At 32.6% G+C, this 24,875-nt stretch overlaps 1 protein-coding gene across 1 annotated transcript; it reads right to left on the reverse strand.

The window, feature by feature from the left end:
* Positions 1-491: 491 nt before the first annotated feature.
* LOC123655998 lies at positions 492-1,863 on the reverse strand. The gene is made up of 2 exons (XM_045591720.1): positions 1,117-1,863; positions 492-659 (listed from the first exon to the last, which is right to left on the reverse strand). The coding sequence occupies exons 1-2, from the start codon at positions 1,861-1,863 to the stop codon at positions 492-494; spliced, it is 915 nt and encodes a 304-aa protein (XP_045447676.1).
* Positions 1,864-24,875: the final 23,012 nt, after the last annotated feature.

Raw genomic sequence — 24,875 nt, forward strand, 5'->3', positions numbered from 1 at the left:
AAATTTATTTCATATCTTAATCCATTTCACTTCTAAAGTAACCTTTGTTCTCAGGTTCAGCTGTAACTGCCAGCCCGCCAATTAGCTTTTACTGCGCTTGTGGTCCGATAACTATTCTACGAGACTTATCTATCGAGAACTAGTATTACGCCCTACTAAACGTTAGCCCGAAGTCTTCGCACTTTAGCACTGTAATTGATTTGAGCGCCTTCGAGAAGTAAGGAAAGATTAGGATAATACTTACTTTTCTGCAGAAACGAATAATACTTTTATGTAAAACCATGACCCAATCTGTATATTTTTAAGTCAAATAATTTGATACATTATTTTTTAATAATAAGTTATTATACAACTAATTTAAATACTACCTTTAAATAACCAGTTTCTGAGCAAAAGTATCTTCTTCTGTAAAGGAGAAGCAAGATTAACTTTTCTTTTCATGACATGAATTTTGAAACGAAAGCTCACTGCTGGACATAGGTCTTCCCAAATTAGACCCAAACATTCCAGTTTTCCGTAATTCTCATCCAGACTCCACCACTAGCTTTATGTAGATCGTCAATCCAGCGGGCCGGAGGGTAACCCACAACACTACGTTTACCAACACGCGGTCTCCACTTTGGTACACGTCTCCTCCAATGGCCACTGGTCTTGCGACACTGGTGACCAGCGCACTGTCACTTCAACTTGCTAATTGTATGAGCTATATCGGTTACTTTCGTTCTCTCGCAGATAGTCTCATTTCTTATTATTCCTTTATCCTATCTTAGATAGAGACCCCAAACGAAGCCCATTCCATTCTACAGTAATCGCTTCAACCTGTAATATCCCACTACTGGGCATAGGCCTCTTTCCCCATGTGGGAGAAGGATCAGAGCTTAATTCACCACGCTGCTCCAATGCGGGTTGGCGGATATATTCCCTACTATGAGTAGCATCGCTATCAGGTATACATGATAACAACCGGGACCGACGGCTTAACGTGCTCTCCGAGGCACGGTGGGGAGATCCACAAGGACTGCATAAACACCCAGACCACGGCAAACACCTGTATGGTCAATACAAATGTTTGTCATGTGCGAGGATCGAACCCGCAACCGTCAGCGCAACAGATACAATCCATGGCTGCACAGTGAGCGACTTGAAACTTGTAGACAATTCTTTCCTCGGTGTCCAGTCTAGGCACCGTATGTTAAAACAAGCAGGGTGAATTGCTTGAACACTTTCGTTTTCAATCTTCGAAGTGAGGACTCGACGAAGCCTGCCAAACGATGTCCAACCTAAGCGGATCCTCCCATCAGCTTCCTTCTCGAAATTGATTCGGGCTAGTTGAATGTTGTGGCCTAGGTAGACATCATTTTGATAGATAAAAACAGATACAATCCATGGCTGCACAGTGACCGACTTGAAACTTGTAGACAATTCTTTCCTCAGCGTCCAGTCTCGGCACCGTATGTTAAACCAAGCAGGATGAATTGCTTGAACACTTTCGTTTTCAATCTTCGAAGTGAGGACTCGACGAAGCCTGCAAAACGATGTCCAACCTAAGCGAATCCTCCCATCAGCTTCCTTCTCGAAATTGATTCGGGCTAGTTGAATGTTGTGGCCTAGGTAGACATCATTTTGAAAAACTTCGAGAAGGGTACTATCAATCGATACCATTCTGAGTATGACTTGGTTGTTAAAAATAACTTTTTCCAAATTCATACGGTGACTGATTCGTCGGGACTCATGTAGGCCGCTCAGCGTTAAGCCTAGCTCTTCCAAAGACTCCGCAAAGAAGTCTATCGTCAGCGAAACGAAGGCAAAAGATGTATCTGCCTTTGACGTTGAGGTCTCGTCAATCCAAGGTCTTAAAGACATCTTCAGTCAGGCGAGAGCAAACGGTTTTGCCATCCGCTGTTTTGAGTTTCGCTAGAAGGCTTCCCCCAATGGTCTTTGGACCCCGTATTTTGCTCTATAACAGTAGTAATGTATTTTATATTTGAGCAGCGGAAATCCCTGCGTACAAGTTTCTGTTACCTCTTAGAAATAGCCCTTTGATCTGGTGAAACCGCTTAAGGGGCGGGCATTTCACGCCTCCGCCGCATCAGATTCGAAGCTTCGGGAGAAAAATTGGTCTGCTTCATTGATGTCATCGGCGGAAATTGTCTGCAAGTCAGTGTACACACCATCTTCACCTCGTAGTCGGTTATCTCGTCCACATCGCTAGTGCTTTCCAGCGAATGAAATCGATTTTAGAGTTCCGGTTGGAACTGTTCGAAGCTACGTAGTATTTGGGGTAGCCACATAGCATAGGTTGGAGAGTAAATTTCATCAAACTGGCCCACTCTTTTCATTTCTTCAGATGGCCTTGCTATTGCGAGGCCGGTGATGGCTGCCAGTGTTAAGCTTATTAACCTCTGAGACATCTCTGGACATTTTATCCGGTATGATGAAATCTATCTTGTTTCTCGTCACAGTAAAGTAAGTTCTTGTCAGTAAGTTTAAGTATAAGGCACGCTACGCAGGTCGCCACACTGCTGACTTCCACAACGTTGCTAGTGAGAGTTTTTTGGACCAAAAAACCGAAGGAACAAGTGCCCGAAGTCCACGATCCTCGCCTTCTCTTCAGACTTTAAATAATCCCAGTATGATCCACTTAATATTACTTAGTTCCACATCTAGTTCGGTGAGGTGATGGTCCAACTGTACAGTGCGTCCGTTAAAATATATAGTTCAAATTAATTTTTTTTATTATCTTTTTATCTTTTATATAAACTTATTAATATTTTAAAGCTAATATTGTCATTAACTTAAATGTGCACATAAAAAGCTTTTTTTTTACTTTACCTTTAAAGAAACTTCTTTGAGTTTTTTTAATTTTTGTACGTAAACCAATTTATTTCATTTTGATCCCCCTGTAACCACTTTCAAATCCCACGGGACCCAGGGTACTTAGTGGTAATTAATAATTCTGTATTACTCAAAATTGAAATTGACTTTGATATAATACGAATTATAAATTAATAACAGAGAAATTGTTGTAAAAGGAAATAAGAAAATTCACTCCATTAAATACAATACAGAATGTACAGTACATACAGAATGTATTGTATTTTAATAACTAAAATACTCGTATATTATTTGTTTATTTATTTTACATGTAATACTAAAAAAAATACAGTATAGGCCAATTTATCGAGAGTATCCTCCTATCTATCACACAATTTGAATCGTATTCAGTTGAAATCTAAACAAAACATAAATGATATGAATATAAAAGTTGAAACGATATTTCTAAGCGTACATTCAGATTTGCGTGTATCTTAGTCTAAATTTCCCCTACGAATTGGCATCAACGCTTGTATTGTTTAACTTTTCCGTCCCCGGGCCACGTATAAACTCGTCGCAAATCCGAAGGAGGGTTCGAAACTGTCGTCTTAGAAATTTTCCAAGTCAACGAATGTAAGGAGCGACAATCTCAGCGAACTACGTCTTATTTTTTCAAGAGAGCCGACCCGTTACAACAGCGGAGATTTACATTTGAAATAGACAGAAACACTCTTTTATTTCGTACCGTTTTATTTCTCTCGTATTGCAACTGCAAATCACCCTTGTTATTTACTTTGTAATGATATATGTTATTCGTTGTTTTTTTGGCAAAAGCAAAAGTTACGTATTGTTTTTTTTTATATCACATGCATAATCGTAGCAATGTATTGTATATGAGGTCTGTTCTTAATTATAAATATATATTACAAGCTGCTATATATAAATATATATATTAATAAATCTTTAAAAGCAATGTAATTAAGTATTTAAAATAAAAATTTGGAATAAACTAGGGTCCATATATATTAATAAATCTTTAAAAGCAATGTAATTAAGTATTTAAAGTAAAAATTTGGAATAAACTAGGGTCCATTTTCGACGTAAGTGAAAAACCAATCAAATGTAAAAAGTACAACAAGGAAATCAAAAGCTTTTAAATGCAAGTTGCTCTGCGTAAAAAATCCGTTGTAAGTACTGACTTATTTTGTCTTTTTATTCGTATGTTTTTCGTTAATATTGCAGTTTTTGTATATGCTAATATTATAAAGATGAAACGTTTCTATTTTTGAATGTTTGTTATGAATAAAGTAAAAAATTACCGGACCACATTCAGAGATCCTTTCATTAGAAGAATGCTACGTTATACGGGAGAAAACGAATCAGCCAAAATGGTGTAATGCACGATAGCGAAGCCGCGAGCGAGAAGCTAATTTATTTATAAGTAGTCGATATATAATGTAAAAATTTCTTCATTAACACGCTCTTAAGATAATATCAATCATCAATGAAATAATATAGTCTACAAAAGACTCTGCCTGAGAGAAACAGACACTGCGGTTTCATAAGTCCCGCTCTTTCGAATAGATGAATCGTAAAATACTAACAAACGATGAATTATGGAATACTTAGGAATCTTTGTTAAAGCCGTCTTTGTGTAAGAAGACCGAGAATACTTGTTGTAATATTAAAGTTTCAATAATCTCTCGGATAGTACGAAACCTTCATTGTTATGTGTAAAGGAAATCTACGATTAATAGAATCGACGTCTTAGGTTAATCATTGGCAATTGTATTTAACCACTTGTAGTACGCCCTGATCACGACTTCGATATAAAATAATAAAATTTACAACAAGTCTTGAAATAAAAGCTTGAGAACTATTCTTTATAGTCTCCGTACAATCAATAATTGTAGTCCTTTTTCATGTATCACTCTTTTGAAAACTGCTTGTAAATCCAGGAAACAGACGTAACCTTGTGACGGAACTTATTTCATAATATGTAAGGATAATATTTTTTCTGTTTATTGTTATTTACCTAGTACGTTGTTCTAAGCCGTAGCATGTTTTTCGTGTTAACCTCTGTTACTATTGAACATTGAATCGGCTTAGTTAAAGAAATAATATATTGGAAATTAATCATGATTCAAAATAAACATCGTTCATTTACGTTAATCTTAAAACAATAACTTTATATTTCTTAGAAAATAGAAAAAGATATACTATGTTCATCTAAATGTGTCAAAAAAACATTCAAAAGTTTACAAAAAATTGTTTCTTTGGTTATTTAAGAAAATAAGAATGAGTTTTTCAGTTGAGACAATTAAAAGGACGCTCACCATCAACGTTCTTACTTCCACTGAACAATTTGAAATCAGTCGTAATGATGGCAAGACATCTAATGGATTGAAAATACTTTTCTGGAAATGAGGACCTCTTTTGTTAAAACTTAAATATACTCGTACTTTGTACCATTAAACGTCTCTTACGGTTTCGTTCACGTTGATTTTTGATGTAAATAGAACTGATTCGTTAACATTTACTATTTTTTTTTTGCTTCCCTGTTCCCTTGATCTATCAGAAGTGTTTGATGTGCAGTGCATAATTGCCTAGTAAATCTGAAATAATATACGTATCACATTGATACATCATAAAATATTACGTAAACGGAATTTCAGATCATTTCTGCTTTCAAGAGACCAAAAAACTTAAGCTAGTTATTAACATTACTGTTGAAGAAATTCTCAACATTCTTTCTTTAGAAATTTCTATGTGTTTTTACGTCCGTTGTTTACACGATAAGCCGTTGCTTCTTAATTTTTAAAAATCAAAATCGAAATCAAAAACAGCTTTATTCAAATAGGCTCCAAGAGCACCTTCGAATCGTCATTTTACAAATTAAAACTTTAAAAATAAATTATTATATTCGTAGAAGTAAAGCTACCACCGATTCGGAATGTAGATTCTGCACAGAAGAATCGGCAAGAAACTCCGCAGTTACTCTTTTGAATAATAATATATAAACTGTGTTTTAGTACAAAATTAGTAACATGTTGCATAAAATACAGCGTCACTAAATCCACACATCTTTATTAACTATGTAATCCTGCAGCGAGTAATGAGCTTTATCTATTATTGTTTTTTAAATAAAAACTTCAAATTTATGTTGAGACAATTTTATAATTATTAAATATAAATATATCATCGGATTTATTGATTTCAGACACCGTAGCTTTGGATTATAGGAGAAAAGGGTTTATTGACAAAAAATTAAATGTAAGATTTTTAAATGTAAACATAACTAAAATAACAATATAAAATATGTCTTTTTAATACTTATATTATGCAGGAAACAATCATTATCATTTGCCAATTATCATTATATTAATAAATAAAATAAATGAGAAGGGAGCTTAAAATACATATTTTATGACAGAAGAGCGTATAATTTAAAAGACAATACTAATTAATGAACAAATTCACTAGCCAGACTTCGTTTGCAAACGAACTCATTCTAAAACAATTTATGCATTCACTACGGTAATTAATTTATATTACGGTAGCCTTTCCCACGAGGATCTTTTAATGTCCCACTCATAAGATCGGAAAGCATAAATTAACAGCGCTATTTGTTATGCGAAGACACGCGCGCTTAATAATTATTACAGCGATGTCTCTTGTATTGAAGAAAGTGAAGTCGCTCTTAAATGTTCATTCTCTTTTCTTTGTTTTTACTACTACAACAAAAAACTAAAAACCACCGACCGAAAATGTACAACAAAGGAGTTTTCTCTTTTCAAGAAGTTTTTTCTGTGGATATATAAATAAACATGGGTACTTGTTTTCGAATTCATTATAAACTTAGGTATTAGGAGTACAACAACCGCTCAACAACCGCTCTGGTGTAGTGGCGCGAGGAGTCGCCTAAAACACCGATAGTTAACGGGTTCGATTCCCACTCGGGATGATTATTTATATAATATGTACAAATATTTCTTTAGTTTCCCCTTTTTTCCAGTTTGGATGTCTGTCCTTGTGGGTCTCCCCATCGTACCTCGGAGAGCACGTTAAGCAGTCAGTCTCGGTTGTTATCATAATTACCTGATAGCGATCGCTACTCATAGTAGGAAACATATCCGCCAACCCGCAATGGAGCAGCGCGGTTATGGACGTGGTGAGCTACATGGAAAAAGAGGCCTATGCTCAGCAGTGGAATTTTACAGGCTGAATGCATTAGGAGTAGTTATGCTAACTCAAAGTATAAAGACGGAAGAAATCTGAAGTCATTTTTTTTTTATTCGGAAATAGTGTTATAGAATTATAGTAGATACATTTAAAATTAGATATTTTTATTCACGAAACTTTGTTTGTAATCACAATGAATATATGAGTATATAGAACCAAGAGTTAGTTATTAAATAAAATAATAAATAATGTTAGTTAAAATCTAATTTACCCATAATTTTAGTTTTCAATCGTCTACTATACTATAATTGAGTGTGTAATTGAATTCAGGTAATTAAATCTTTTATCCACTACTTTGTCCGAATTTTAATTAATATAGCTACGAGTATATTAGTTTTATTTTATACTAGCTGTACCCGCGACTTCGTCCGCGTAGAAAATTCTACCTGGATTCTCATTATTATTTTAACGGTGGGATTTTGATCTCATGCAAATTATGGGATAAAAAGTATATGTTGCCATGTGAACACCTTTATCTTATTTTAGCCGAGAGACTCAAGCCCGCAAGCCGCCGGTGATTTAGACGACTACAACACCATTATACCAAAGCGATTGTTGTAGCTATTTGTATCTCTCTATTAACTACTATCAATTGGAATGTCTTTTTGTGATATTAAAATAACCGCTTTTTGCTAAATGCATATTGATGTATACACGGTACATATACCAAAATAACATTTTTTACAATTTTTACCTGTCTGTCTGTCTGTCTGTCAGTTGGTTCCGGCTAATTTCTGAAACGGCTGGACTGATTTTGATAGGAATTTCACTAACAGATAGCTATCTGTTAGTGAAATCGTAATGAGGAGTAACTTAGGCCACTTTTATTTTAGAAATTTATTTATTTCATAACTCGTTGCGAACTGAACAATAACTTTTTTGTAAAATTCCGACTCGCCCAAAATGCCCGGACGAAGTCGCAGGCACAGCTAGTAATTAAATATAGTAAAACTTACGCTAAGTATGTGGAGAAAATACGACACAACTTTTGTTCGCGGAGCGTTATTTTAAAGAACATAAACCACGTTAAACATAAAGTTTAAATTTCGGTCTTAAACAGTTTTAATATAACATTACATTAATAACATGACTTAATAAACTTTGAAAAAGAAAATTTAATATTTTAAGTGTTCAGTCAAAGGACACGAAAATTGTGCCAGCCAAAATATTTAAGCGAGGATCTCATTAGCACTAAAACTAATTTTTATACCAAAGCCGACAACGTAAAAAGAATGAAGTTACATCAACTAAAACTCAGTTTTGCAGAACGAACAGGTGCCGTTTTGTCAAAAGTAAAAAACAAACTCGAGCAAAATACTATTTTCTGAATATAGGAATAAAAAAATGTCAAAGTTTATTCTAAAATTGAATAACATTTAGGTATATGTATTCGTAAATCTGTATTTTCGTATTATTCGTATTATTCGTAAATAAATATGATACTGGTACTTTTCGAGGTTACTCAATTTGACCATATATATATATATATATATATATATATATATATATATATATATATATATGAACCGATATTGATAATTATTTTTTTTGTTGAAAAGAAGATATCGAGAGACGAGGGAAACTCTCGAAAATCCACTTAACTTTTTTACTGGATGTACCGATTTAGATGATTTTTAATTTAATCGAAAGCCGATGTTTATCATGTGGTCACATTTAAATTTCATCGAAATCTGATTACAACTTTTGGAGTCATCTTTGATAATGCGTATTTACTTGACTATTTTTTCGTCTACCTACGTTGTATTACTTGTCGATGTACACAATTATTGTATTATTTTCTCTCTGGTTTTTTTTTGTCTGTATTTTACAATGATTAATTTTTAAAATGATTCACGTAGATGTCCAAAATTAAATGTATTCTCAATATGCGGTTACCCAGTTACATACGTACCTAAGTTTTTCGGGTACTAGAACTTATAAATAATTTATATATTACTGTTTATATTGCAATGTGTATAGATTTTTTTTACTTCGGTCAAAAAAATTTCTATTTTAACTTTTCTTGTATATTCTAAAGAATTAATATATTTTTTTTATCTTTATAGTTTTATCCAACAAAATTATTCCTCAAAATCACACCAAATACTAATTATGGTCTTTTTATATCATACAATATAATAATGAGTCATTAACTTCTATGTGACATGCAATATTTTAACAGACAAATGGTTTATATAGATGGCCTTGCATTTTACTATTATTTTCTTGTCTTTTAATTCGTGCTGTTTGAAATATTTTTATTTTGTAACAAACACATTTTATCATGTCAAACTGCGTCATGACAGGCAGCAGCATCGTCGGTACGACAAAGCCAGCCCTGCAGTCACCAACCCGCCTACCTAGCGTGGTGACTATGGGCAAAACGCATGAGTTCACTTCATTTTTGGCGCGAACTTGGGAGGCCTATGTCCAACAGTGCACTGTATTAGGGTGAAGTGATGATGATGACATTTTATACAACAAAAAACTTAAAAACTTAAGTTCGACTACGATAAAAAAGTGTTACAAATATCAGTTTATGTCTTAAAGAGGCCGATACATTCAATATAATATATCACCTACATATATATAACCTACTACCTAACCTCATTAGTGATTAATTAAACCGCTTCTAATGATACCTCATTTGTCTTAATATGACAAGTAGTTTGGGATATATGAGGGAACAGATGAACATACAGAGACAGCTAAAATTATTTATTTATTTATTTTCATAAATATGCTACCATTACAGGCTTATTACCTAATGCAATAGTACATACACATAATACTGAAATATTGTAGCCAAAACAACCACTAACCATAACATATAATAAATAAAGCAGCTCCTGTGAATTCATTCAGATGACAACTGAATATGCCTGATCTGACAACCGATTCAGAAGGCGTATGGCACGAGTGATCGGCGCCTCCCGCAGCAAGTTAGTGCGCGCGCTGGGCTCCGCTAGCAGCTGCGGCCGCCGCCTCCTCTCCACGTAGCGGTCCGGCACATTGAAGGATATCCTTCCGAGCAATTTTGGGTTATTTAGCTTGCCTCTAATAAGATTCAACATATAAACAGCTAGGGCCAATTGTCTTCTAACCCTGAGTTCGTTATATCCCACCATACCCAGGATGAACAATGTGGGATACTTTAACGGATAGAACGGGTAGACTCCATACTATTTAAGATACAAATATCTAGTAAATTTGTTTTGTATCCGTTCCAGCATGAGGTTGTACTTGATCTCATGCGGTGCCCATACGCTTGCATTGCATTCTAGGTGGCTCCTCACTAATGTATTATACATTGCTATAACTTCCCCTATGTTTTTAAAACCGTGTACTCTGCGCAAGATGAAATCCAAATTACGATACGCCTTCTTGCATATTTTTTCGATATGTTCCTTTAAAGACAGCCTTGAAGTGATTGAACCCCCAAATCTCTATGTTCACCTACTCTAATCATTGGAACTTCCGTAACCTTGTAATTGTTAATTATGGGATAGTTTGTTCGCGAGAATATTATCGTTACACACTTAGAGGTATTAAACTGTAAGCCATTTCCATCACTCCAAGCTACTACTCTATCTATATTTCCCTGCTATTTTTTACAATCCTCTTGATTTCTGACTTCTAAATACAGCTTAAAGTCATCCGCGAACAACAGACATTTTGCTTCTTTTACTACCTCTGGTAGATCGTTTACCATCAAAATGAATTCAAAGGGTCCAAGATTACTGCCATGACTTACACCCGACCTAGTTTAATATGGTTCTGATATGTAACCAGCATACTCAAAAAACTGCTGCTTGTCTCTCATATAGATCGCAAAAAACTGTAAAAGTGTGGAGTAAAACCAAAACTTGCTAACTTTCTGAGCAACACATTATTGTCTACCAGATCAAAGGCTTTTTTAAAATCAAAGTATGCAGCATCAATTTGAGCCCCTGAATCCACAGCTGTCGTAACTTCTGACATATAGTTTACCAAGTTGCTTGTGGTGCTTCGTAGCGGGCTAAAGCCATGCTGTACATCTGTTAACTGAGCGCTTACTTGTACGTGCAATCTTTTGTGGACTGCTGACTCCAAAACTTTTGCCGGTGTTGAAAGCACTGCTACGGGTCTATAGTCCTCAACACTGGACGACATCCTCCCCTTCGGTACCGGTATAATCGTCGTGATTTTCCACATCTCTGGGGACACTGCTGACTTTAAGCATAGATTATATATGTATAGAAGCGGTTGAGCTCAAACTTACCGACAATCACAAAAAGGAAAGGAGGGATACCTGACGTCGCACTGAAGTCTTAGATTTGAGTCCCTGCAGCGATCCCTCACGTCGTCCAAATGCAAAGAGTCCAGGTGCACCCGCGCCCCCTCGTAGCCTGTCGCCGCGCCCGCCACATTATAACGCTCCTCTTGACTTTGCCGTAGTCGGGTAGAAACACTATTACTATACATAATATTTTTACAATATTTTGCGGTAGAATAGTATTTTCAAGCGTTTAAAAACACGTTTCTTCCCTTTTACATAAAAAACCTACAAATAACTCACGACAAAAAAAAAAACACTAAAATATTCATATTAATTGGAATAGTGAATTGATTATATATATATGTATATATATGTTAACAAAATATTATATATATATATATATATGTTAACAAAATTAGATATTGGTCTAAAACCAAATGTTTATAATAATAATAGATACGGGAATACATTTTTCATGTCTATTATCAAAAAGAAACGCTATTACTTCAATAGCAATTTATATTACTGATATAAAAAGAATCGACCATTTTCAATTTGTATAAACAATAGTCCACTCAAAGAAATATATTATATTATATACATATCTAAAGAGAACTTGAAAAGTGAAGGCTATCGTTGCGCAATCTTCACAACTTCTTGGCAGGCATCCATCTATGATCCAAATCATCTAGAATTTAATCATTATCATAGTTCCATATTCATATATTTACTAAGAATATTTTAGAATAATATAAAGTTATTTACACTACCACTTTTACCTTATTATTTATTGTTTCCACAACTCTGCTCAGTTACATTTCATAATATAATATTAAACCAATACAATAATTATTTATTTTGTGACAGTTGTTAGGCAAGCAAGCAAGCAATTCTTTCAAACAACAATTTTTTAAACCTAGAAAATGTTTGAACGAAGATAAATGTGTTTCAAATGAATGCTACGCGGTATTCCGAGTGGTTCAATTGATTTTCGCATTCATTGACGTAGTAAAACTTTTCACAGAACGTCAATTGAATCGGGCAACGAACACGTATTTTTATCAATGAGACAACTAATTAGTACCTTCATCTCATTCCAAAAGTAAATAAAATTAGATCGGGTTTTAATTAGTATATGTTTTAAAATAAAATTAATTTAAATAATTTAAAATAAAACAACCGCGCTAGTGTAGTTGTGCATGTGCTTTGTACGCGCCGGCGGTTTGCGAGTTCGATTCCCTCGCAGGATAAGTATTTTTATTTGTGCACATATTTTTTCCGGTTTCGATGCCTATCATTTCAAAATAACTATACTTCTTCAAGTGCTATGGTTATTTGTAAGATACTAAAATTAACAAACGATTTTAAAATTTTTATCTGTCAACATTTCACTGCTGTACAGCAGTGCGTTGTTAGTATAGGCCGAATCGTGATCGATCGGTATATTTTAAAATAATAATTAGCACACGTAGAGTTTACAAATATATCTATACAACGACGGATTACAGGTATGTATCTATATTTTTGTTACAATTATTATATATCAGAAAAGTCTTTGGGTCCCAATGAAATGCAAGATTTTACACACCTACATACATGCGTTTCTATTAATGTCTTAAAAGCTACAGTTCTGGTATAACTAAATGTTTACGTCATCATCGTTATACAGAAATATGTTTAATTATTTTATTAGATTACTTTCAGTCGGCCGTCATCTCAACTGTGACTCGTTTCATAGCCAGTCATCGTTTATGTAATTATATATTTCTTTCTTTCTTTACTGTAGAATAAAGTGAAAGTATTGAAACTTTTGTTTTATATAAAACCGACGGAGCCGGCGAACTTTGCATAGTGCTAAGTATTCTTACACTTATTTCTTTTTTTTTTCGAGAATTTATCTTGTTTTTTATTTTATTTTGTAAACGTTGTCCTAATAACAACGAACACAAAAAATAGGAACTATCAAATTTGTTGCCATTCGTTCGGTAATTATATGCATAGGTACGTTTCGGTCACTCCTTTTTCATTTATATCAAATGTGAGTCCATTAAATTATTTGACGTTTTCATTATTGTGCCGTGTAATTTTTAGTTTCACGATTCTTATTGAAAGCCTTGGTAAACTGTATGCCAATGTATCCAATTCCGCGTAATAATATCAAAAGCTCCTAATGTTTTCGACGAATAGAAAAAACCGTAATATTTGACGTGGGTTCACTTTGAAAATACTTATTTCTTCACAAAAAAGTAACACAGATGTTTTACAGTGGTTAACTTACGTTTTACTTTCTTTTTAAATAGGTTGTGGTAGGTTTGTGGTATTACTCTATGATCAATGTTTTTTTTTAACCATTTCGCGTCGAAAGATGACAATGGAACACTACTAGTAGAACTTAGTCAGTCTATCAGTTGATCGTCCGTCCGTCTGTCCGTATCATAGAAAAATAAACAGTTTTAATATGTTCATGACTGCTAAGGATAAATAAGAAATCTTAAGTTAAACTTGGATTCTTTAGATTATAATTTTTAAGTGACATTTACCGAAAACCTTCAGTTAATTCTAAAATTCCAGTCAGTAATCGAATCACGAATTTAAAAGCCCGTCAAAACATTTTTCTTTATAAACATTTACGACGTAATGTTGTTAAATGCAAGATTTAGGTATAAGTAGAACTAAGGAATACTGTGACATCATCTACGCTGTAATACGCTAAAATACATCTAAAAAAACAACATCTGTACGTCTAAAACGTATAGGTACAATGGAAAAGTATGTGGATCAAGAAAAGAACAGTGATGTCGTTTATTTGTGTCGGCTTACATTAGTGTTTACAATTTAATCTCTCTGTATGAAAATTAGCGAAACACAATTACGTTAGCTGTATCTCGTGCGGTAAGGCCGAATGTATACATTCGGGTTTCTCCATTCTTAGCTCTTATCTATTGTCATTATATATATGCAAATATAAAAAAAGGGACAGTCACTAAACATTAAGTGACCAGCGCACTCTTTTACTGGATAGTTTAGTAGGAAAATAAAAGCAATTTAAACAAACTAAAATTTAATGTGACTAATTATCCTTACTAACTCTTACAAGCAAAAGGTATAATAAAATCATAAAATTACAGGTTAAGGTGAATTGACTGATGAAGTTTATAACTTAAGAAATCAATTTATTTTAGTAATTATCTTAATTGTCTTCAAATTATATGCCCATCCAATTTCCCCATTTATCCTTGGCTTACACGGACACAACAAATGTCAATCTAAGGTTCACGAGGAAATAAGAATAATGTGAGTCTCGAATAAAAAGAAAAATAAAATGTCTTGAAGCATTTTCCTTGCCCGATTTTATACGAGTATAAGTCTATTGTTGAAATGAGCCGTAGTTTTATATAAATTCAGTCGTATTTACTTATTTTATTGTTTGATTATATTTAATTACATTTTACCACGAACATATAGATCTGTAGAATATATGTAAATAATTATATTAATACACCTATATAGACTTTATTTGCATGTCATAGACGCATCATTTTTTTTTTTGTTTAATGTGAAATATAAAATAATTTATCACGAAAATATCGAAGTACATGTCAAACGACTTTAAAATGCAAAAGTATTTAAAAACCCGACATCTCGTGAAGAAACATGGCAGAACCGGAAGACGTTAAAGAAGGACGAAATAATTTCCAATAACTCACAGTAAAATCGATTATCCCTTGTGGACCTATCGCACTCTATTGACAGATCTCTCGAGGAATACAAGTGAAACTTACTTTGAGCGATAAATATACTAAAACAACTACAAATATATATATTACAACACATCCCTCGTGGTTTAACTCGCAGACCTTTGATACTAAACGGATTTGTTTACTTCTAGGTACATATAGACGTTCTTATAGCCCGTTCTTTGAGAAGTGAGAAAAAGAAGAAGTGTGAAGTTATTCAGCTTAAAATCTTATTCAATTAAGAGGCTGTAAAGTTAAACTTTTTTTTATATCGGACCTGTAAATACTGAGTTAAACAAACATACAATCGAATAAATAAAATCTTCACTTTGTTATTTATTATGAGCCACTTGCAGCTAAATATTAAGGTACCTAAACTGACGTGAATTAAGTGCTCTTATATTTTCTTGAAAAGATCGTCTAAATAGGGACCTCAAGAAAGGTTTTAACTGTAACTTAATACTAAGAAAGCATTTAACTGTAGTAAGTAATAAAAAAAATAATAATAAATTCATATACATTAAACCAACTTGAGAAATCTGTTTATACTACTTTTACAACTAATAAATTAAAAAATATAATTCTAAAAAAAAACATTATTAAGAGAAAAATATATATTTAAAAACAGTAACATAATTTTTGTATAAAACATATTTTTAGAATGACTTCGAAATAAATGGAAGCTCTTAAAAAACGTAAAAAATGAATAAAAAATTCTTGTTAAAATAAAAAGTACTAAATTAATAATTTTCTTCTTGTCGATAAATTTTAAGGAATATTAAACAGATACAAACCTAACTTTCCTCTAGGTATCAATAAAACTTAGTACTCTTAGCGATAATGCTGATGCAACTACTTCTTTCCTGAGTTCATTTTAATAATTATTTTATCACATGTTGTCTCTACACAGAACAATTATTATTACCTTCATTTAATATTTTAAGCTACAAACATATAACGTAAAATGTAAATAATGTTACTTTTTTTTCAAATTTTACGTAACATTTTAATGATATAATTTGAAATTAATTATGATTTACAAAATAAACACTAGCTAAATAGAGATTGTTCTGTAATATTTAAAACATTCTTAAAATCCTTAAGGAATCCATAAAATTTCTTGAAATTTCAGTGTTCCTAGAATTTAAAAATCAAATTTCGTCTAAATAATTAAAGTATTTTTTTCTCAAATCATAATTTATCAAACGTTTTAATATTTTTAATTATTTGTAACATTTTGTATATTAAAGGATACTAAAATACATCATGCCTATATACATTATTCTTTATTTAAAAAAAAGTCATGTATCGCAGGCAGTACACGACCGTGTAGGTTCTTTATTGCTGTGCCATCAAGCCTCGCGTCAGCTTACACGTGGATTCGGGGATAGACAAAGAGTACACGATGAACGAGCTTTTCATCCTGAGTCTCGCTTACGGGAGCTATGTGTGCTTTTATAATAGTTAGCATTCAATGTATGCTTGTTATTTAGTAAGACTTTTCACTGATTTGGCATATTTATAAGTACGAGTAGAACGTGCAACGCGTTAAACTTTTACCAAATGATATTTTTATACTTTTTCATACATTTTCTATTTTCATTAATGACTAGGAAAATCCTTAAAATGACCCGACTAACAAAGAGATACAGAACAGTGTAATTGAAGCCGCAGACGTGTGTTTTATACAATCAATAGGAAGCAGTCTAGTCGATTGTGAAATGTCTCCGCGTTAGATCGTTAATTATGCTTATTGGGTAATAAAAAGTGCCTAGAAGGTACTCTACACTCGAGGCAGCGTGAAAAATATTGCATTACTTTGTAGAATTTAACTTCATCAGGTTTTAAAAGAGAATATCGCATAAATTAAACGATAGAGTAATGCGCACGTAAACTTGTTTTACAGAGTGTTGCTTTATGTTTTGAATATAATTAAAAGAAAATTTTACATTATTTTGTTCCTGTTACTATTTACTTTGTAAAATGTTACAACGATTTTAGCAGGACAAAAATAGCATTGGCTTTATTTAACAAGTAACCGCAATTCATACATGTTAATATAATAACAATCACTTTAATTTTAATTACATATTGAAGTGGATTTTTAAAATGTTTACTTTATTTACGAGTACTGTATACAAAATATAGTTTAAATAATTATTTTTTATACTTTATTGTTTATTTATCAATATTTTTTCTATTGATAAGGGTTATTTGTAAGAGATCAGATTAGTGATAAAACCGCGTAGCCTCTTTTTTTAGGTTAGATTATTGTTATTTTCCTTCTGTAATTCCAAATGTGTAATAAAGTATTAAATATATAGACAATAATTGTGTTTTCTCGCAAACGAAAAAAACCGCCTTTCAGTTACATCGACAAGGACAATAACATAAGTAGACGAAAAATAGTCAAGTAGCCTAATGATTATATTTCAATCACATTTAAATATGACCACATTACAAGTATTAGCTTTTAATTTTTACAAGAAACACCAAAATCGGTGTATCCAGTAAAAAGTTATGTGGTATAATACATAATTGTGTTTGCAGGCAAACGAAGAAAAACCGACTTCAATTATATCGATAAGTAATACAACGTAGGTAGACAAAAAAAATATCAAGTAAATACGCATTATCAAAGATTACTTCAAAAGTTGTAATCAGATCTTGATGAAATTTAAATGTGACCACATGATAAGCATCGGCTTTCGATTAAATTAAAAATCATCAAAATCGGTACACCAAGTAAAAAGTTATGCGGATTTTCGAGAGTTTCCCTCAATTTCTCTAGGATCCCATCATCAGATCCTGGTTTTCTTATCATGGTACTAAACTAGGGATATTTCCTTTTCAACAAAAAAGAATTATCGAAATCGGTCCATAAACGACGGAGTTATCCCCGAACATACATAAAAAAAAACATATATACGGTCGAATTAAGTAACCTACTCCTTTTTTTGAAGTCGGTTAAAAAAACAGTCGACTAAATACGCGTTATCAAAGATTACTCAAAAAGTCGTAATCAGATTTCAATCAAATTTAAATGAAACTACTTGACAAGTATTAGCTTTTGATTAAAGTATTAGAGTTCTTGATATTAAAATTTATTGTATTATATTATTTTTATTGCTTTAAATTATCTTTGGTAAACAGATTGATTACTTATAGACAGAATCATTAGAAAGGAAAAATAAAACTAGTATTGGTCAATATTATTATAACTGTTTCAATTTTTTAACGACCCTGAGTGACTTTTCTCTAACCGCTGAAACTCAGACTAAATAATTACTGTAACAGCTTAAGTTACTCAAAAACTAGAGTTACAAACTGGTACGAAACTATGAAATAATTCCAGACTAAGTCGCGAACGATACCTTGTATTGTTGTATTGTGTACAGGAGATGCTCGCGAAATATACTAAGTGTATGCATTATACATGTAGACAGTTACTTCGAAAGATAAGATTGAAGTACCATATTATTCCGAGCACATTACTTTGTAAGATAAATTACAATTTTGTGCAATATTTTTCCATCGCTGAAGTTAAATTTTAGCATTCAAATGTAGCAAGACAGACAACAATGCGATTTGTCCGTATTCAAAGTCTGGTGCTCAATTGATACACAGAGATGTGAGCAAGGTATCTGAACAATATAACTATTTTACATAATCCGAAATAGTAAAGCAATATGAAATGTGCCGGGTTCAGATATACGTAGTCGGTATTGATAAAGAGACCGTGTCTCGGATATTTGCGCCTCACTGTGAACCGGGAGTCGTTTAACAAAATGACGGACCCTTTTTATCTTAGTCGGGCTGTTATTTGTTGCTCGCTCTACTTTCTTCAGACCGCAAACTGACGACTGCTATTTTGAATATAAGGTTTCCGTAAAATTAAATAAAACCTGCTATATTTCCTAGAGCTCACAACGATACGCTGCTGCTTATTCTTCATGTCTATTCGAGAGAAGAAATTGTTTTGTTGATTTTGTAACAGCTTTGTTGACTAGCTTGTGTGTTTTCTTTACAAAGTAACAAAATCAACCCCACATCGAAGAATTATTCTTATGTACGGCTATGCACAGCTTAAATTTAATGACTTTTAATATGACAAAATTAAAGTACCTCCTACATCTTTAAAGAGCACTTAAAATGTTATCAAGATATTATACATAAAATGTTTTCTCGTATCTGACTGACTTACTGTATTGAGCGCTAGTTCGTTTAAAGTACACGCAAGAAAATTCGCTTTGACTACAAGTTACAGTCTTGATTATTCATCTGAAAGTGAACGGCGCGTAGAATAGCTTTGTCTTGAGTCGGAAAATTAATGAACTTCCTTTACTTTACGTTAAATGTAGTCGGTGGAACGACTGTAGAGCTACAATATTTCATAAATATTGTACACGTATTGTTTTAACTTTGGGCTGAGTTTATAAAAGCAATTTTTGTTGGTTAAGAAGTAACTTTAATCTTTGGTCTCGGCTCGGAACACTTCATTTGTCGTGATATCGTTCATAAGCAAGCGCTATCTACGCCGCACCGCCCTTCTATTCAACCAAAATAGTACCTCAAGGAGTTCGGTAATGAGTTTCTCGTAGGTTTTTCTCACAGCTTACACAAGTAGTTTTAACGATGCTGTTATAAAACCTTTTGAATAGCTTCTATAGAAACGTAATTTCTAAGTTCTAGAGTTGGTTCAACTAACAAACCTAACGATATTTTCATGGTGACACTACAATGACCTTGGTGATTTCTGTCTTAACCCTTAATTAGGCGCATTAAGAAAATCACACAATTAGTCGCATGGGGTCTCGAGTGACCCCAAAAACAAGATTGAAAAAGGAGTGTATGAAATAAATAAAACAATGATTGTATTATATAAAATATTAGTGTTCTTTATTATCTTTAACTTTAATAAACACAAATATAGCTCTGACTTAAAATTTAAACAAAAAATGACAAACTTCTAACTACTCCTAAAACTACATAATTTTTGACTTAGCCCATGCGCTTATTTAAAAAAATAATAATTAGTCTCATTAGCCGATTATTTTTATCTGCAATCGACGCAATATACTCTAAAGTGTTGTTGAGAAACAAATTTACAACACTTATGACATTTGGTTTTCACTTTTTTGTCATTCTTCCTAGGATACAATGAGCAACGTCCGCGCTTAGATATTGACTGATGCACCGTCTTTTTCATATCATGTGCTTCACGGAGCCAGTTTTTTGTTGACGCAGGGACAGAAAGCTGCTAATACGATACTTTTTGTGACTTTCTATAAGTGCTGCTGCCAATTAAAAAAAAATCTGTCTTGTATGTGTAATATTCTTATTAGCATTCGATCTGAGTATGATAAATGCGTTGATGCCAGATAACTTTAGAAGATGACAAAATATAGCCAGATTTCTACTTCTCTTCCAAAATTATAACTAGTGCAAAGTTGTTCATTGCAATCGACATCACTTTTGCCACAGATGATTCAGATGATATAACTTGACTATCTGCGAACTCTTCAATTTTACTACCAGAATCATATGGGAACTATTCACAGCGTTGCCGTTTACTAATTTGTCTTCCGAAGCAGAACTAGCAACATCCTGCTCATCGTCGGCCACCTCCAGCCATTCCAAAAACTGCCTATTATTAGCCACTTAAAAAATCAATAAACTGAAAATAAAAGAAAAAGTCTGTGCAAATAAACACAAAAATAGGTAAATTAAATAGCCGGTATATAAATACATATATACTAATATAAAAAATTACCAATTTACGAATATAAACGAAGTAAAAACATAAAAATAAAAACTTACCTCTGCAAAAAAAAATCACGTAAGTGGTCGCATGGGGTCATCGCTCTAGAGAAAAGCGACCAGTGCATATGCGTAGATGTTCTGGAAGCGACTGATTTGCGTACCCTGAGGGAAGTTAGGAAGCTAGAGTGAGCGTGGGCGCGCTCAAATCTCTCAAAGATATATATTTTTCAATTTGAAATGGCCGTGACCCCATGCGCCTAATTAAGGGTTAATGATTTGAAAAATAATATATTACATATAAACATTAAGCCTAGTAAGAATACGACTTTAATCTGTTAAATAAATAAAGGCATATAAAAAATCCTTTTGTACCAACGACTACAAATGTAACTCTCATTTTAAAAAATATATTTAAACTGAACGGGTTTGTAAAATAAGTATAGTAATTTATCATACTTACATTTCCTCTTATTGTGTTAATGTAGAACGCTCAAAGTAAATTCTCATCTGAACAACTAATTCAATAGCAAGTTATTAGTAACTGTCTTGATTCGAATAAGAAAAATAAAAATTTACTTAATCCAAAAACATATTGTACAATACTTTAACGTATCAGCAGAATAATATTTATCGAAAATTATATTAGGAGCGTATTAGAGCGTAATTTCCCATTGCTATAGAAATCGTTTTCTAAAAAAGTTGTATCTCTAAATTAAATTTGTTATTTACTTCAAAACACAAAAATACAAGGGTATTTTACTTAATTTTAAAATAAAAATACACAATCTACAGTTTTGGTTTTCAATTATGTTTACATAAAATTTATTTACATCAAATACCTATAAATGATAATTAATAAAACGTAAAGGTAATTTGTAACCATTACTACTTTTTACATACGTGTAAATACACCTAAAATACACCACACCTTTTTACACACGTGTAAATACACATATTTGACCTCAAAAATCAACAATACTAAAGAAGTATTATGATATTGTTTTCTATTTTGGATACTGTTTCTGCGAATGATAAACTTCCTTTTAATTTTGCTCACGATTTTAATTAAATTTTCCCCTTTTTGATGTACATGTATAGAATATGAAGCCATCGCGGGAGATCGTATTCGTTTGATACTTCACTTACCCTGGAGATTTACTAAACGTAAGTAAATTTAAATATGTTTCAACTGAAGGTACTAAAAAGTACATTATTTTTTTTATAGAACGCGAAAATGTAGGTTTAGTACTGTTTTTTAGATGAGAAAAAGCTTCTATGTACTATATTTTCCACCTTCATAATTAATTAACTAATTTATTTTTTATTATGTATTAGGTATATTAAGTACATTTTTTTAAATAGTATTGTACGCAAATATATAGTAACTAGCTGCGACTCGCAATTTTACGTGAGTGTATTCTAATCTCGTGGGAATATAAAAAGTCTAGTCTAGATGAATTATTTTTGATCCCTTACTATCTGAACCAAGTTTCATTATCAGTTCTGTAGTTTTTGCGAAAAAATTTCAAATATCCACGCAAATATTGTATGTAATGTGCTGGGAATTTTTAAAATAACGATGCTTAGAATTACAAGTGTAATATATCCTATAATCATAGTTGAAATGCATTTATAGTAAAGTTTCCGAGTGTTTCAGCGAACTCGATCGATATATGGCATATGTGCGAGGTATAACAATTTAACAAGATTATGATAAATTCAGTTTTATCTAAATAATTCTGGTTTTATATAACTATTTCTATATAACTATTTATACTAAAGTTACGAATTTTATTAGTGACTAGCTGTGCCTACGACTTCATCCGCGCGGAATTTAACAAAAAGGTTATTTTATAGTTCACAGAGTTATAAAATAAATAAATTTCTAAAATAAAAGTAGCCTGAGTTACTCCTTATTACATCAGCTATCTACCAGCAAAAGTTCCTTGAAAATCGGTCCCACCGTTTCAGAGATTTGCCGGAACAAACAGACTGACAGACAAAAATTGTAAAAAATGTTATTTTGGTATCATCACATCAGCTCGCAGTCCACTACTGGACATAGGCCTCCACAAGTTCGAACCAAAAATGGCGTGAACTCATGTTTTGCCCATAGTCACCACGTTGGGCAGACGTGTTGGTGACCGCAGGCCTGGCTTTGTCGCAGCAAAGACGCTGCTGCCCGTCTTTGACCTGTGTATTTTAAAGCCAGCAGTTGGATGGTTATCCCGTCATCGGTGATAGGGGAACTGTATTATCTCTTAGTCGGCTCTTACGACACCCACGGGAAGAGAGGGAGTGGCTATATTCTTTAATGCCGGAGCCACACAGCATATTTTTGTATATGTGCCGTGTATACATTCATATGCATTTAGTAAAAAGGGGTCATTTTATTATTACAAACAGACAGATACTCCGATTTTATTTATTTGTATAGATAAGAACTACATCAATTTATGTAGTACTTATTACTAATGTATTTGCTAGAATTTGTTAGGATAACTTAAATAATATTTCAAAATATTTTGATTCAAGCACTCAAAAAAGTCAAATGTTAAAATGTCATAAGGAATACCACGTGTTAGATATTTTTAATTTAAAAGATTAAAAGTGCTACCTTGCACTTTTAAAATATATAAAATCACCGCAAAACGTCTTATTTAAAACGAAAGGTAGATATGCCAGCTTAAAGTATTTTTATGTTAAACTTTGACTCTTTTTCTTTAAAACTTGCGGTTTCTTTTACCGTAAGAGTTGAATTTGCCAACAACTAAAAACTACCAACTATAGTAGGTATCAAGTTCTCTGAGCTTTACTAAACTTAATCGGATCCTGTTTTCACTGGGAAAATATATACAAAATAAAAAATATAGTTATACATAAAGTTGAACTTTCGTACAAATAACTACAACTAACATTTCGTTTATTTTTATTGTCTTTTAATCAACTTGAGAATATATCTTCTTAACTTTAATCGACCCTACGTAATAACTCTTTTAAAATATGAATTTTGTTTATTGATACGCATTGCTGGCACGTTTGAATGACGTGATTCAGCTGTCAGGAATTTATTCTTTAAAATTGTATATATTAATACGCTAAGGTTAGGATATTTGCCTCCCCTTTTAGAAAAAACCTCACATTTACTCCACATAATTTATTATATATAATTTTATAGATAATTGCTTGCTCTACCGGCATCAACAACTAAAAAATTTATTATTGCTTTTGTTTTTGTAAATTAATCAATTGGTGTCGAAAGGTGGTGTGTGTCATTTGGTCCCATTTAAATTTATTTGAGATCTAACAACTACTTTTTGAGTTATATCTAATAATGCGTTTTTACTTGACGCTTTTTTCGTGGACCTACGTTGTTTTATGCCGCATAAGTTTCTACTGGATGTACCGATTTTGATAATTCTTTTTTTGTTGGAAATAGGATATCCCTAATTTGATACCATAATAAGGAAACCAGGATTCCAGGATGGAATCCTAGAGAAATTGAGGGAAACTCTCGAAAATCCGCAATAACTTTTTACTGGGTGTACCGATTTTGATAATTTTTAATTTAATCGAAAGTTGATGTTTATCATGTGGTTACATATAAATTTTATTGAGATCTGATAACTACTTTTTGAGTAATTTTTGATAACGCGTAGTTACTTGACTATTTTTTTGTCGATCTACGTTGTATTACTCGTCGATGTAATTGAAGTCGGTTCTTTTTTCGTTTGCGAGCAAACACAATAATTTTTTACTTATTTAGTGCGAATTATTCGCACGGGTATTGCTAGTTTAATTTAAAAAAAAAGAACATAAAAAACAACATACTACTAAATATTACTGTAATTATATCTATATAAAAAAATTGTACAATATAACTAAATAACATATACTTTTACATGCTTATACAATGAAATGGCAAAACGGTAGGCATATGTACACAAACAAAATAATTATTACACCATATGTAAAATTTAGGCTGTGTGGTTACGACAGCAAAGAATATAGCCACCCCCTCTCTTCCGTGGGTATCGTAAGAGGCGACTAAGGGATAACAC

The sequence above is a fragment of the Melitaea cinxia genome, chromosome 8 (assembly GCF_905220565.1).
Source record: "Melitaea cinxia chromosome 8, ilMelCinx1.1, whole genome shotgun sequence".
Classification (NCBI taxonomy): Eukaryota; Metazoa; Arthropoda; class Insecta; order Lepidoptera; family Nymphalidae; genus Melitaea; species Melitaea cinxia.

Bases quoted from the DNA above. Each gene is read 5' to 3' on its own strand.
- LOC123655998 (XM_045591720.1), bottom strand. From the start codon at position 1,863: ATGTCTTTAAGACCTTGGATTGACGAGACCTCAACGTCAAAGGCAGAT. The intron at 660-1,116 runs GTATCTGTTGCG...GCTGGTCACCAG, and splicing joins TCACTGTGCAGCCATGGATT to TGTCGCAAGACCAGTGGCCA.